Here is a 14710-nt window from a genome sequence, read left to right as displayed (position 1 = left end):
CCCCCCCCCCCCTTTTTCCTTTTGCTCTTGATGTTGGATTTGTCCTCCTTTCAGATGGCTGGTAGCCATGCTGCTCTCCTCCCTGTGTAGCCTTGCCCTGTGGTGGATTGTGTATGGCTTCCCTTCTCCCATCCTGCATTTCTGTATAGACGGGTTAGGATTTCAATGAGTTCTGCCGCCCGTCAGCCCCCAAAAAACCTGTACCCCTTCCGGAGCTCTAACTGAGAATGCTGTAAGTGAGCCCCCAGTTTTTTTGTTTTTTTTATTCCCAACCCAAATCAGAAAATTGTTAATAAAGTAATAGGATTATTTTTTTCTTTCTGCAAGAAACGTCAACTTAAAGCGGATGAGCAGAGCCGGTTTAAAAAACCCTAAAACATCCGAGGCTCCTGTCTTGTCATTGTCACCATTTTCTTGTATAGTGATTTTTACCTTCATCCTGTTATTTTTAGACATCATGCTTTGCTGCTTATTATATCGACTGGGGTGCCAACCCTTAAAAGTAAACCCTGCCAGACAGTTAAGCCCTTGTGATGAAAACGATACCTTTTAGAAAATGTAAATAAGTCCCTCTTAAGGTGTTTAGTGCCACCCACCTCTGGCTTTTTCTGGTATGACTTGGCTTTACTAATCCTCCCTGGCTGCTGAAGCTGCAGTAACGATCTGTGCACAAGTCTGCCACTGTCAAGATTTTAGTTTAAACCTTCTTGGCCATCTTCGTACAGTCTTTTACTCCGCGGTCCGTTCACCTTTCCTCTCATATCGCTCAATAAATTAAGTTTGATCTAATGTCATGTTATTTGTGTTTTCACAGACAAGAAGAGAATAAGATTCACACCAGGTCTTCATCACAGTCCCTAAGGTAAAGTTTACAGTGTGTGTACACACACACACACACACACACACACAGGCACCCACACCATTTATACCTACACTCCGACCAACAACATGGCTCCGACTAATGACGTGTCTCCTCTGCAGCAGGGTCATATTGCAGGCCAGTGGTCAGGGCTGCACGGCCAGCGTCAACCCCTTGGCTCTGTCTGACCAATCAGACAGCAGGAAGAGGACCAGAACCTCACTGCCAGCAAACGGACTAGGAGGAAGGTCAGTGGCTGCATCTGACACCCGGCACTTAGTTTTATTTATATTTTTGTGATCAAATAAAGAAAAGAAAAAAATGATTATAAAACATATATTTAGAAACCAACAACCAACCACACACACTGAGACTGGGAACAGGTCCCAGGGCCAAAAAAACAACACATGCAGAAACAGAGACATACACAGACAGACACAAGACGAGGGATCAAACACCTGCACGAGTTAAAGCAAAGGCTGTAGGGACACCCTACACTCTTATTGATAGACCTAGGTTGTTTTTGTCTTTTTATTTGGAGAGAAGCAAGAGAAATAAACCCGACATGGACGTTGTGTCTTTTTTCTCTGCTTAAAGGCAATTTGGTTTACCTTGGCCTAATTATCCGATGTCTTTCAGATCAGTGGCAGCTCTGATTGGAAAATAGACCCTTAACATTCTCTATTAGACTGTCAATAAAGCAACATATTTAAATTTAGAATGTACATAATTATAAAACAATTTCCCAATAATAATAATTATTATTATTATAATAATAATAAAATAAAATTTGTCACACATCTGATTCTCTTGCTGTTAAATGTGCTACACCAGAAACAGTGGTTCCAAATGATTCCAAGAAATAATTATATATTTAAAGAAAAAGAATGTGCCAATCTACGACCATGTGCGAACATTGATTTCATTATCCAAGACTGTGCTGCAATATCTAATCCATTAAATTAGGGTTTTGACATGTTTTATGTGATGTTGACACACAGTTGAAAAGCAACCAAGAGGCTATAGCCACTCGGGGGTCCTTGTGGAGTGAATTAACAGCTTCCCTTCTCTCTGCCAGCTCCCTGTGCCACACCAGACTGGTCAGGTCCCTAGGCAACTTACATGTAGTGGCTGGCGACAGGGAGCCAATGTGTTGGGAGCCGTGTGGCAGCCGTAGAGACACAGCCAGTGCCACAGCCAACACAGGCGCTCTCATCAACTTAAACATGGCACAGGTCCACCTGCAGGCAAGCTCCCTCGAACCCACAGACAGAAACTCCTTTTTTTTGATATTCAGTTTTGACATGTTCTCTATGCTGTCTGATAGAAAAACTCCTATTTAAATGGTTTATCTAGTTTTGGCAGCCATAGAATGATGTTAGAGATCATTTCTTTGGTGCCTGTGTAAATCCAGACAAGATTCAGAGGCTTGGCACTCTCCCTCTTTCTCCTCTTAATGCTCATAATCACTGAATGTACTCAGGCTGGGACGCATCAACAATAAGATCCAATTGTGACTTATCCACAACTTGGTTTTAATCAGATGTTTTAGCCAGATTCAATTGAGATTTTAATTTGAACCATTCTGGCCTGGATGGTGTCTTTGAGAAAAATGATTTAGGTTTTTTTCTGTTAATCATAGAAACTTTTAACATAAGTCGAAGTGGGTTTGCCAGCATTAAACAATAAAATAAACAACATCATGTCTGAGACATTATCTGCAACAAAATCAAACAGACGTTTTAATTATTCTTGATATTTTCCAGCTTAATGCTTTTATTTTTTGAACTGTTAATTCATTCAAGCTTGCTAGGGTTACGTCCTTATCATCTATGTCTCATTTCAATTAGTTAACTTAACTGGTTGTTTGTAATCTTGAATTAAACCATGATGGTGCAACCCAGCCACGTTCCAACCCTGTTTTAATGTACAAAACAAAACTCCAGCTGCCTCAGTGTCCCTGCTGCGTCTTTCAATAGCTTTCCCTGCATGTTCTCTAAGAACAGCAGGTTTCCTGCTATGACTGGCTATAGCTTTTCTGGACTCTGCTGCTCACTGTGTCTTCTTCCTCTGGCCTGTTATCCCTCTCTGTAGCCATGTCTGCATCCTTTACTTGTGCTAATCTCAATATATCCCCTCTCTCTTTCCCTCTCCTTTATCTTTCTAACATGCAACAGACGCACTGTCTCTAAAGGACGTAAAGCTCGCAGTTCTTTGCAATCAATTCGATTTTCCGGGCTATGGTATCTATCTCCTCTTCACTTACTGGTTACATTACTGTGTTTTAAATGATTTAATGTGTGTGCAAAAACATTGATTGCATTAATGACAAAGTTTACTGATTAATTTTATAGTGTAAATGAATGAAATATGTCCCTCTTAACGCCGACTGTGTTTCTTTTCTTTAGTCACTCCATACCCAAAGCTAGAGCTCCTCTACTCCGGTGAGCCTGAGGATCCTCATGTGAAATCCAACTTCTATACACCTGTACTCCTCTTTCAATAGATTTAAGTTCTAAGAAATGTTGGAACAAACTTTAACCAACTTGATGTGACATGTAAATCATTTATACATTAGGTTGTTTTGATTACAAGTTATTTACCCGTATAGCACTTTTAAATTTTTGTATTTTAACAAGCATCCGACATACTGATAGTTTTAATCATAGCCTGGTTGTTCCTACTTATTGAAGCATGCCGTAGCAAACAGACATGTGAATCCAAGAGACAGCCTCCAGAAGAAGCACTGTGCAGCAGATACTGTGCTTTATAAGAGAAGATTCAGAATCAATGTTTAAACCATATTCTTGGCATGGCACAATGTAGTTGCAACATCAAGTCCATCACAAGATACAGTATTGTACTCATTTGTACCTCCAGTCCCAATATCTGGCTTGCCATTTTAGCTTTTCTGCTACTTAGTTCAAGACTGTAAATATGTCAACATTTGATATACTCGGTTTGTATTTTTTTAAATATTTTGTACCATGTTTGAATCATGCTATGATATAAGCCAATGGTCCTAAAGGGGCCTTGTGGCTAACTCATGTTCATTATCCACTGAACACATTGCTTGAAGCACATACTTTAAAATAAAAATATATCCCAAATTAATCTAGCTCTTCCTTTGTTTTTACTATATGCTCACTGTGACATCACATTTTGTATAAGTTCTTTGAACTAAGCCAGTGGTTTTCCAGTCCTAATAACACACAATACAGTTTGGCCCAGCTAAGTAAAGTTTCTTTCGGGCTGAACAATTATGGCCAAAAACAATTGTGATCACAATATGATTTTAACCAAAACAAATTGTCATAAGCTCACATCCATATTGAGCAACAGTCCTATGTTGAAAATGTATGTTGTACACACAGCTGCAACATGTAAATGAAAATTATTTGAAATAAATAGCCTAGGATATATTTGTTTAAAAGAAATTCTGAAATGCGCCTTCACTTGTTTAACTATATTTGATTAACCCTTGTTTTGTCTTCTTTCCAACCATGAACTAATCTATCCAGGTCAATAAAAGGTATTCTTTGATGCTTGACACTTTAAAATGTTTCACTTTTTTCAAAGTTTTAATTATGGTCAATAAACCCCATTCATTACATTTTATCTAACTTTTGTTCAAAGGCAGAAATTATGAATTATTTTGACAATAATTAAGATCAAAAGGATGTTGAGCAGATCCCAGACTGGTTCATGTCAAAGTCCAGTCAAAATACGGTTTTAAAAACCATTTAAACATATTTCAAATGAAAAAGTTTTAATAAAACACCCTAAGTTCATTTCACCTGCAAGGAATAAGTTTCATACAACATGATATATTGGGGCATTTTGGTTTATAAAAATTAAAAATCCGACCCAAAAGGACAACACAAGGGTTAAGAGGTAGGGAGAGAGGTGGACATGCTAGGCCTACTCTGACAGCTGACTCATTATCCAGGATCCAGCACGGGTCAGTTACACACGTCTTGTGTAAGACCTAGAGGGAAAATCTTACTCGCACCCTAGAGCTACCAGACAAATACTGGTCACTGCTGTTCTCTGAAAAACAGACGGGATAAAATGTCGCGTTTACCAGTAAACCTCGAGACCGATGAATAACCGCCTGCTAGCTGTTGTGGAATTTTCCTCACGTTACTCTGAGACTGTCCACATGTAGAAACTAAGCTGCGCGGTGCAGGGAACGACTGATTTGCACATGATCAGACAGTTGTTTACGGAGCTTTAGATTGGCTTTCCAAAACAATTTTTCAATTGTTTTCAAGCGTTCTTTTAAGAGAATGACGCATTTAAAATATTTCGATCACGCAACTTTGATCTTGGGAAGCCAAAATCGTGATTAAAATTGTATTCATTGTGCAGCCTTAAGTGGCATTGTTGCCTACAAATGCATAATTCCAACTTGTTTACTTTAAGTCGTCCCAGGGTATAAAATAAAACAAAGCTCAGATAAATTTGCAGAAGTATTTATTCGCCAAGAAGTCAAATGCTGGTCAGTGCCTACTGTGCAAGACAAATCAAGTACAATAAAGCCCCAAACCTTAAGAACAGCACACTTTTTTTTTAAGCAAGTGTCAAGTGCAACCAATATTCCCAACAGGAGGTACAAGAAGTGAATTTGGCTATCTTCCTGCTGACAGCGCTGGGAAGTCTTCTGGGTCATCGGGGTTGGGAGCCAGATCCTCCTCCTGGTGGGAGAATTTTAGAAACACAAAAATGACATTCCTACTTTTTTTTTGGTTGATTGTAATTTATTTGGTCAATATGTCCGGTGAGCACATTGACAAAAGGCTTTGGTTATTTTTTTAAGTGTTTGGTTATGAAAAGCATATACTGCATGGATTGATAGAGTATTGGATTGATTAAGTCGAGAAAAATACCTTCTCCAATGTGGGTTTGGCTCTCTCTGGGCGACATTCCAGGCCGCCTCGTGCTCCCCTTCCCCGACCCCCGCGACTGGGGCGTCCTAGACTACCAAAATTGATGTCCAGAAGGGAGGTGATGTCATTCACAGACCTACGGAGGAAGTTGCCATCATTCTCAACGTCCTCCAGGGTCCCCTCCTTCACAATCTGAAGATTGGAAGCAAACAATAAATAAAGTCAGACAGTTGAACCTGACATTTACAGAATCCCCATCATCCATCTGAAGTGTGTGGTCGCCTGGTCTAGTCTTTAGACTGACAACCTCAGCACCGTCACCCCTTGCCTGGACACATGTTACAGTGGAACGTCACTGGAAACTGGTATGTACAATATTGTTCAAATGGTCTACAAGCTCTTTATGTAAATCACAGCTCTGCTTTGTTTCCTTCTGAACAGACTCCATGAAGTGCTTTACATTCTCACCTCCACGTGCTTCGACTGGTGGATGACCTTTGCTTTAGAGGGAATCTTGTCCTCGGCTTGGCGGATATTAAACTCTGCCTTGGCACGACTCGTCTCCTGCAGGGCTTTCCACTCATCCAGGGTCATCTCCATGGCAACCTGGACCACCATCTCTCCGACCTCTTCTTCCGTTGCTCTATCATAACTGAGGACAAACGACATCTGCCAATCCACTTTACTTTGACATTTCTACATCCTTCAAATGTAATTCTTGTGTTAGACTTGTTTCACTGTGGACATCGTCATTTGCCAGTTTGATAGATATTACCCAATTTGAATTAGTCCAATTGTCAAACGAGTTTAGACTAGTCCAAAAGGTCAGTCTTTGACTCATACATCTGCCCCTTAAGCAGGTGATGTTGCACTAATGTAATTTTTTTTTTTTAGAGATACTATGAATGTCACTCACCGATTCTCTTCCTCCACAGGTCTTTGGTGCTCCTCAGATTTGACTGGAGCATCGGATGTCACCTCCATTAGTTCACTTTACGATAGGGACATGGACAAACTGAAAGATGTCGCTACTGTGCTAAAGAGTAAAAGTTGTCATTTCCATGTTAATGAACTACTTACTTTGCAGCTTCTTCAACACTGCCCCAGTTCCAGGGTCCTCTTCCTCCTCTCTTCTCCTCAGGAGAGATGCCTCTGCAATGAACATTACAACAGTTGTAATTATACCGTTAAAGCAACCAGAACTGGACTGCTACATGAACACAAAAGGCTTACGTTCCATTGTGTCGATCAAACTCTCTCTTGCCCCTCAGGTTGAAGTTGTCAGAGTTCCTTTTGTATTCTCCACCACCTCTTGCTCCTCTCCTACCTCTGCCCCTGATGTCCAACTCAGCATTATAGGAAGGCCTGGGGACCAATCAGATTAAAACACTCAACTTCTCTAGACATTGGTCTGATTATTTTTAAATTAAAAAATTATATATACACTACCGGTCAAAAGTATGGGGTCACATACATTTCCATACCACTCTATCATAGACAATACCAGCCTAAAATGGACATTTCTAAGTAACTTTTGATGATACACGTTTTTAAATCAGCTGTGCTGTATACAGGGGATATGTGCAAACTCTGGAAACTAATAAGTTAAGTTTTAGTCTCCGCTTGTATGAGAATACATACCTAGCGATGGAATACTCCTGAGGGTACTCATCTTGGTTGGACCTACGGCCCCCAAAGGTCTTTGTGTCCCTCTGGGCCTCTTTTACGCTCTCAGTCACTGGTCCAGGACGTGCCTGCTGCTGCTGCTGCTGCTTACGGACTATGGACAGTAAGTAAGGTAGTTGCGTTTTTCTTTCTTCTGTGTTTTTGCAAATTATATGAAAATCTAAAATAAATTTGTCAGGCAAATCAAGTAAAACTGCTCTGGTTGGAACTACAAATCCTATCAAGCCCACATGTTGGTCTGTAATACCACAAAGGGGAGGGTTTTGAATCTTCCAGTTATTCAGTTCTGATAGCCTCAACTTAAAAAAAAACAACAACACTAAAGTACAATAGTGTATAATAGCAAAATACGCCCAAATAATTAAAAATCAAGAGTAATTTGAAACTTTGAGTGTAAGAGAACTGTTGCAGTTAACCTCTCTCTTTCTATATTACATTTTTAAGAGTAAAAATCATTAGCATGTGCTCGGCAGCCTCACTGACTATGCACCATCAGCAGCTGACAAAGCTAAGCAGACTGGTCCGTTTTGGCTGGACTATCCAATCTAGAAAGACTGGCTCTTGTCAGAATCGTTGGCGGTTAGCTCACCTGGAGCCGGGTCTTGAGGGACGCGCCTGTCCTTCTGGGATTCCTTGTGACCAGTTTTTTTCTGCTTGCCTTTCTTCTCTTCGTCTTCCTTTTTCTTTCGTTTCGCCTTCTCCATTTCCACTTTGCGGATCAAGTCGAACGGGTCAGCGTCGTCATCCAGAAGATCCCCGTACCTGTTCGCCACAGCGCACCCGTAGGCGTCGGGTAGCATTATGGCCTGTGTGTGATGAGGAAAAAGGCAGAGTTCAAAGGCTGATTCCCTCCTCAATTTTAACACATAGCATTCAAATAACTAAAAGGAAAACTCAAATGACCGTTTTCGAGCCCAGCTACGACAAAACAGAGCTGTGGACGGTACTTTGCTGCGTCAGTGAACATCTAACAAATGCATGCAGCAGTTAGTCCACACTTTTAATTGTTTGCACGTGTGGAGACAAGCGACACCACGCCCTGTGCTCATTAATAGGCTATTCACTAATCAATATTCATTGCATGGACTTGGCTCAAGTCCTCTGCTGTTATTATTCTGTTTAGTTAGCCAGGTCCTGGTGCTTAAATTGGCACAGGAACTTTTATCAAAAGGGAATATTATTTATTAAAATGCCCAAATAAATCAATGACAAAGAAACATTTCCCTTTTAGAGTTATATAATGAATAACAAGCAAATTCAAGGTGACGTTTTTTTAATCTTCATGTATTGTTGCATTTAAAAACTAAACCCAATTATAAAACATAACGTTAGGCTATGGCTAGCCAGCTAAACCAATGAATATCACGCACATGTTCTCAGCAGGTGTTTAACTAACAAGGCACATTTAACTTTAAATTAAACAGCTAGGTAACGTTAGCTAACGTTTGGATATTTTGGCAACAAAACCCAAACTCTTAAGTCATTTCAATGAACAATAAAAGCTGATAACTCTAGAAAACCTCGGCTTTTTCTTAGTACACAGTAGACTTTGCAACAGCTAAGCTAGCTAGCTGTGTCTGCTAGCTACTTAGCTAGCTAACTAGCTATCATTGGTATCTAGCATTAGCCCTGTTTTAGATAACGTGTCTATATAAAGATACACAAGTCATTAGCGGTCTTCAGATAAATAATATTCTTATTTTATAGACTGGACACCAGTTCAGTTTTTTTTCCCTGAGTTGTTTTATCCTTGACTTGTATTTAATGTTACGTTACCTGTAGTTGACAAGTGTTCCCGTCGTAAAAAGCCGGTAGGCTAATTAACTTAAAATTGAACCACCTGACCAAACCTCAGGTGTATGCACCGCGGTGAAGTTAGTTTAATGTTTGACATTCGTCGGTTTTCGCCGAGGTTACCTTTAACAGCCACTTATCAAAGACTTGATATCCCCCACTTTATGTTGGAGAACTAATTAAGACAGGCGTTTCAGTTATTTTTTAACTCATAATAACCAAAAATGGCGATGCAGTTAAAAGTCACATTGTCCACTTCAATGGGATATATTTGGATTGTCCTTGTAAGATAACAGTGAATGAGTGCGAGACACAGACAGGCACATTAAGCCAAACAGAAAGGCTGTAACGTTGCACTGTAGTGTGTGGAACAGCTCATGGGGCTATGCACACTATATTTTTATTAAACTAATTTGGGTGCGATATCTCAAACAATTCCATTTATTCAAAAAAGTGCTAATTGATGGCATTATATAGGCCTTGTCAAGTCTCAATGTTCATTTTCAGCATGTGTGTTGGTAGACTTTCATGCCTGTTTGAAAAAAGCTACATCGGCTGTTTCATGTGGATTTTACATGAAAAAGAGTATACTTAAACACATTTTCAAGTAACTATTTTACTCTCACACAGTACACCCTTTGTTCAAGTATTTCCGGACTCATATGATTACGTAACGTTGGCGCCTCTGGGCCACCGTTTTCTTTCCCTTTAAATTGCCCAAACATGTAATAACATAAACAGACTCCTCCTCAGCGCGGGAGAGAGCCATCTGCTCCTCCGCAATGTAAAATTAACCGCCCTTGACTCTCATTGGCTTTGTCGGTGCCGAACGTGAGCTCTGCTCGTCTTCATTGGCCAATCTCGTTGTCAGCGTGGAAGAGCGCGCGTCAAGTGTTTAAATCTCATTGGACAAAAGCGTCTCGACCAATCCTCGGGTACAGAGCGCTCCCACATCTGCCTATTGGCCCACGGGCTTGCCAGCTAGATCTATTCGACTGCTGCCATTGGTTTCATCTGCCACGTGGGATCGGATTCCTGCAGCCGATTGGTCAGTCAACCACTCAGGCGCGATTTTGCAACGCGGGACAACTCTGTGGGCGCACACAGCACAGGTCAGTTCAGACGACCCGTTGCGACAAGAAGGAATCTTATCGTGATCTTCAAATCCTACTGTATCTTTTGCGGATACTTTGTAGCGAACCACGGGTCCAAGATTTTACTATTGCTCTTTGGAAATGAAGGACATATTCACTCCAGATTGAATCTATTGATAACTTGCACTCATTGATTTTTTTTTTAATAGTCAAATAGTTACTTTGACAGTTTTTGCTTGCTTTTGCCGGAGTTTTGACACCATACGATGGCCGATAACAACCACCCGCACGTCATTTTCTGCAACAACTCGCCCAAAAGAGTTTTGGTGTCTGTTATTAAGACCACACCGATCAAACCCAGGAATGCGGAGGCCCTGACGCCGACTAGTCCCGGCTTCAGCGACTTCATGGTCTACCCGTGGAAATGGGGGGAGAACGCCCACAATGTGACCCTGAGCCCGGGATCCGTGAGCGGGGCTTCCTCACCCACCGGGACCCAGACGGCCAGGGAAGCGGACACGGATCCTACACCTGAGCAAATCAGGGTACGTCCCGGTTATTTGATGCCTAATGTTACTGAGCACAACGTGTAGGAGTAGGATGACAGATGATGTTGTAATTAACTACTTAGGCTATAGTTATATAGTTGTTATTGTACAGTTAACGGCTGTTGCCAATACTGTAACACGTGTATTATAATTAAAACATTTGGAATTTACCTATGATAATAACAGCAGCTTTGGGAAGAGAAGAGCGCGTGCATAATGATATTGACATATTTCAAAGCCACAGACTATTCAAAATTAAGACATTATTGAAGATTAACCCAGTTTACATGTAAATAACTGTTTAGGGCTATTTATACCAAAAATGGTAAAAGTGTGTTTGGAGTAAGCTTTAATATGACCGGGGTTAAGAGTCATTTAAAAAATCGCCCGCGCATTAGGGTGTGACATGATGGATTTTAAACCCCAGTTACTTCCTGGTTCGGAAGCAGCTGCTCATACATGACGTCTAGTCGCGCGCCAAAAGTGTAACCGGATGTGAATGAATTATAATAGACACATGTACTCCTCACATAGCCCTGCAACAATGTAACACGCGAGGTCAGCTAAGGAAATCAAGATTGATTTGATGTTGCATTGTATGGAATACCAAACGCTGGTAAAACGGTTTACTTAACATGGTCTTTATACAGATTCACGTGTATTAAAAGTTACACATTATATGCTCTCTGAACTTGATCCACATGTTGTAAATGTATTACATTTTGAAAAGTATGATAACGTTTTGTACTCAATGTGCCACATGGTGCTCTTCATCCGCTCATGGATGTTGTTCAATATGAAAAAAGTACTTAAGGTGTTACTTTAGCCAATGTAACAATTTAGTGTATTCTTGCTGTCAGGATGGCATCCGCAGAGGGCGTCCACGGGCCGACACCGTTAGGGAGCTCATAAGCGAAGGGGAGACTTCGTCCAGCCATATTCGCTGTAACATCTGCAACCGAGTGTTTCCCAGAGAGAAGTCTCTTCAGGCTCATAAGAGGACGCACACAGGTGAGACAGAAAGGAATGAATGAAAGGTGCCGTGTCATTAAAAAGCAGTATAAGGGCAATGCCAAAAAGACTGGTGCCTTGAGCAAAGGTGGCCTTTTTAACACTATTAGAAGCAGAGGTGGTCATGTAAACACCTGTATAGCCAGATGTAACACTAACATGCTGGATGGTCACAGCCATGCTTGATCAGCGGAAAGCAATTCACCTACCAGTACCTGTTCTGAATATTCAGGACAATGACAATACTGTTGCCTGAAAAACCTCTCCATGTCCCCCCAAGGAGAGAGGCCCTACCTGTGTGACTACCCAAACTGTGGGAAGGCGTTTGTCCAGAGCGGTCAGCTGAAGACGCACCAGCGGCTGCACACTGGAGAAAAGCCCTTTGTGTGCTCAGAGAAAGGTGGGTCGGAATGTGGATTTTTGGAAAAAACCATGCGATTCAGAGGAACGGAGTGGTGTTAAAGTAATTCTGCCAAACAACTTAGTCAAAGTTTTTTTACCTTTCAATTTTAGATACTTTTAGGTACTTTCCAATAGCATGACATATGGCTGACTGGAGCTTTTAACAGTTAAAATGAAAGCATTAGGAAAGCACCTGATGAACACATAAGTTACAGAGTAACTAGTTTATTTTCTTGACGTTCTACTTCTGGGATTTCTTCGGTGCTGCATCAATTGCCCGTTTCCTTCCGCTTTCTTTGCGTTGGAATTTGAAACTCCGGTGCATTAATGAAGACTACGGTTGACTGCTCCTCAGATCTCTGCGTAGTAAATTGAGACAGCTAGGTTGACTATCTGTCCAATCTGAGTTTTCTCTCACACCACTATTTTACAGCGGCTCTGTGACAATTCTGATTGGTTTAAAGAAATGCCATTAAAACAGCATGTTTTGCTCCCATCCCTAATTGCTATATAGAGCAGCCAGACCTTCCTTCAGGGTGCTTTGGAGGAGGGGCTGGCAAAGCGAGCCTACAGTGTACAGTGTCTGGGGGTTCACCTGGAACTCTACATTGAAAGAAGATTTTACTCATTTTATTTAATAGTAAAAAAAAAAAATAGATATAGGAAATCAATATGTGGTGGTTAACTATGATTTATTCACTATTATTTCTTTAGTTTAGGAGGGAAAAACAATGGTATTTCTAAATTCATAAAAGATCACGTGTTACAAGTCTAAGCTATTCTAACGTCACAGAGAAATGTGCCCTTCCTGGCTTACTGCATTTATTCATACCTGTCGCTCTCTCTGCAGGATGTGGCAATCGGTTCACCCATGCCAACCGTCACTGTCCCAAGCATCCTTTCTCCCGTCTGAAGAGAGAGGAACCAAAGGAGGGCCAGGAGAAGGCTCAGTCTGTGGATAACAAGGCTGTGGCAGAGTGGCTTGTCAAGTAAGCATACATGTTTCGCATCATGAGCCACAGTTTTATAAAGCATGCATATAAAAAGTTATATTGTGTATTTTATGGCATTTTCTGCCTACGTTGTATGTTAAAATACTCTTCTCTGTCCTTGCAGGTACTGGCAAACTCGTGAGCAGCGTTCCCCCACGACCACCAAGACGAAGCCCCAGGGCAAGGCAAGAGCAGAGGACCAGGAGCAGCAGGATCCCATGGAGTTTCTCCAATCCGATGAAGAGAACGGGGAAGAGGAAGAGACAGCAGACGAAGAGAAGGGCAGCCAGGGAGGAGCCGCCAAGCGCCGCCTCCAGGAGCAACGAGAGCGTCTCCACGGTGCTCTGGCACTCATTGAGCTGGCCAACAACCTGTCTGCCTGAACACCCACCCGCTTCCTGATCCTGGACTCCAACTCCCTGTCCCTAATCTCCATTCTCAACCCGCCTTCCTGCAGTATGTGCTGTAGCTAGAAATGCAGATCAATGACTAGTTTCTTCTATCAGAGAGATCAGTGTTATGCACATCATCTGTTCCCCCTCAGCACCAGGAAGGTACAAGCTAAAGCACCTTATTCAGCTTCCATTTTATCCCTTTAGGCTGCTATAATTGTAGATTTGACTATATGAAGAATGTCTTTCTTTCTTCTTTTTGTCTTCTAAAGGCAAAGGAAGAGAACCTATTGTTTTTATTTGTTTTGTTTGCACTTTGATGGTAACGAGTTTTTGAGTGTAACAGAGTGTGTATGACTGATGTATATATGGATTAAGCTCAGATGGACAGAATGATACAGGGTGTGGTCAAACATAGGAAATGTAATCATCATGCTCTTAGGTTTCATCTTCGCACAATTTCACTGCCACAGAAGACAGCAGTGGTGGTAGAAAGGGACTGAGAAACGTTCAGATAGTTTAAGTTTAAGCTTCACCAATACAGTACACTCCAAGAAGTGTGCACCGGTGGACCAAGAGAGAGAAAACAAGTCTGGGGAGTTTATCCAGTCTGGCATGTGATGTGGTCATTTCTTTCGAATGTGAGGTGATCATTGCAAGCATAATCCAGAGGTCTGGTTAGGCATAGACTTTTCAAAAAAAATCATTATTTAATTGTGCATGACCTAACCCAAGGCGTGCAGAAAAACGTCACCAGAACTGGCTATTTTACACATTTAGTAAAGTAGTGTACAATATTTTAAAGGGCCAAAGTACCTTTTAGGACATGCCATACTTCAATTTTACCCGGCAGTTTTTCCTAATAGATACAAGAAACACGTAAAACCTGCAGACCTAAAGCTGTTTTTCAACCAGACGGGAGATATTTTACAATGGATGATGTCAGTCAACTTTTATATTAAAAGGTGGCAGACCAGTTACGAAATGGGAGTAAGCATCATAGTAGTGGGTGGTGCACCGTCATCTCATTTCCAGGGTTAAAT

At 41.3% G+C, this 14710-nt stretch overlaps 3 protein-coding genes and 1 long non-coding RNA gene across 18 annotated transcripts in view; 2 read left to right on the top strand and 2 right to left on the bottom strand.

Moving 5' to 3' along the window:
• The window catches only part of LOC117944959, a 9255-nt gene extending 6317 nt beyond the window's left edge, over positions 1-2938 (bottom strand). Inside the window, exon 1 of the long non-coding RNA XR_004656711.1 lies at positions 2791-2938. This is a non-coding gene — a long non-coding RNA (uncharacterized LOC117944959). The remainder of the gene's footprint in view (positions 1-2790) is intronic.
• Positions 1-3457, top strand: part of cdc14b (cell division cycle 14B) — a 12668-nt gene extending 9211 nt beyond the window's left edge. For 2 of the 10 annotated variants that reach the window (XM_034872162.1, XM_034872164.1), the window contains exons 12-15: positions 815-862; positions 982-1107; positions 1938-2106; positions 3268-3457. In XM_034872162.1, coding sequence (XP_034728053.1) covers positions 815-862; positions 982-1107; positions 1938-2106; positions 3268-3288 — 364 coding nt within the window. In that variant the 3' untranslated portion in view covers positions 3289-3457. Of the gene's footprint in view, positions 1-54; positions 191-814; positions 863-981; positions 1108-1937; positions 2107-3036; positions 3103-3267 lie in introns of those variants that run through there. The other 8 variants (XR_004656705.1, XM_034872168.1, XR_004656702.1 and 5 more) reach the window with 7 other exon arrangements.
• A 1861-nt stretch (positions 3458-5318) lies between these two features.
• On the bottom strand, positions 5319-13285 carry LOC117944946 (intracellular hyaluronan-binding protein 4-like). 6 transcript variants are annotated; one of them, XM_034872174.1, is made up of 9 exons: positions 13116-13285; positions 8024-8240; positions 7390-7528; positions 6982-7113; positions 6829-6900; positions 6665-6739; positions 6217-6400; positions 5749-5940; positions 5319-5556 (listed from the first exon to the last, which is right to left on the bottom strand). In XM_034872174.1, the coding sequence occupies exons 2-9, from the start codon at positions 8232-8234 to the stop codon at positions 5491-5493; spliced, it is 1071 nt and encodes a 356-aa protein (XP_034728065.1). In that variant the 5' UTR covers positions 8235-8240; positions 13116-13285; the 3' UTR covers positions 5319-5490. The 6 variants fall into 6 exon arrangements, with proteins under 6 accessions (XP_034728065.1, XP_034728063.1, XP_034728064.1 ...); XM_034872172.1 differs by lacking the exon at positions 13116-13285 and adding an exon at positions 9211-9424; XM_034872173.1 differs by lacking the exon at positions 13116-13285 and adding an exon at positions 9352-9376.
• Positions 10336-14359, top strand: znf367 (zinc finger protein 367). The gene is made up of 5 exons (XM_034872178.1): positions 10336-10867; positions 11731-11881; positions 12162-12281; positions 13134-13272; positions 13400-14359. The coding sequence occupies exons 1-5, from the start codon at positions 10589-10591 to the stop codon at positions 13656-13658; spliced, it is 948 nt and encodes a 315-aa protein (XP_034728069.1). The 5' UTR covers positions 10336-10588; the 3' UTR covers positions 13659-14359.
• Positions 14360-14710: the final 351 nt, after the last annotated feature.

This window comes from Etheostoma cragini, chromosome 5 (assembly GCF_013103735.1).
Source record: "Etheostoma cragini isolate CJK2018 chromosome 5, CSU_Ecrag_1.0, whole genome shotgun sequence".
Classification (NCBI taxonomy): Eukaryota; Metazoa; Chordata; class Actinopteri; order Perciformes; family Percidae; genus Etheostoma; species Etheostoma cragini.
Note: the sequence above shows the minus strand (reverse complement) of the source record. Positions and strands in the feature narration are given on the sequence as shown.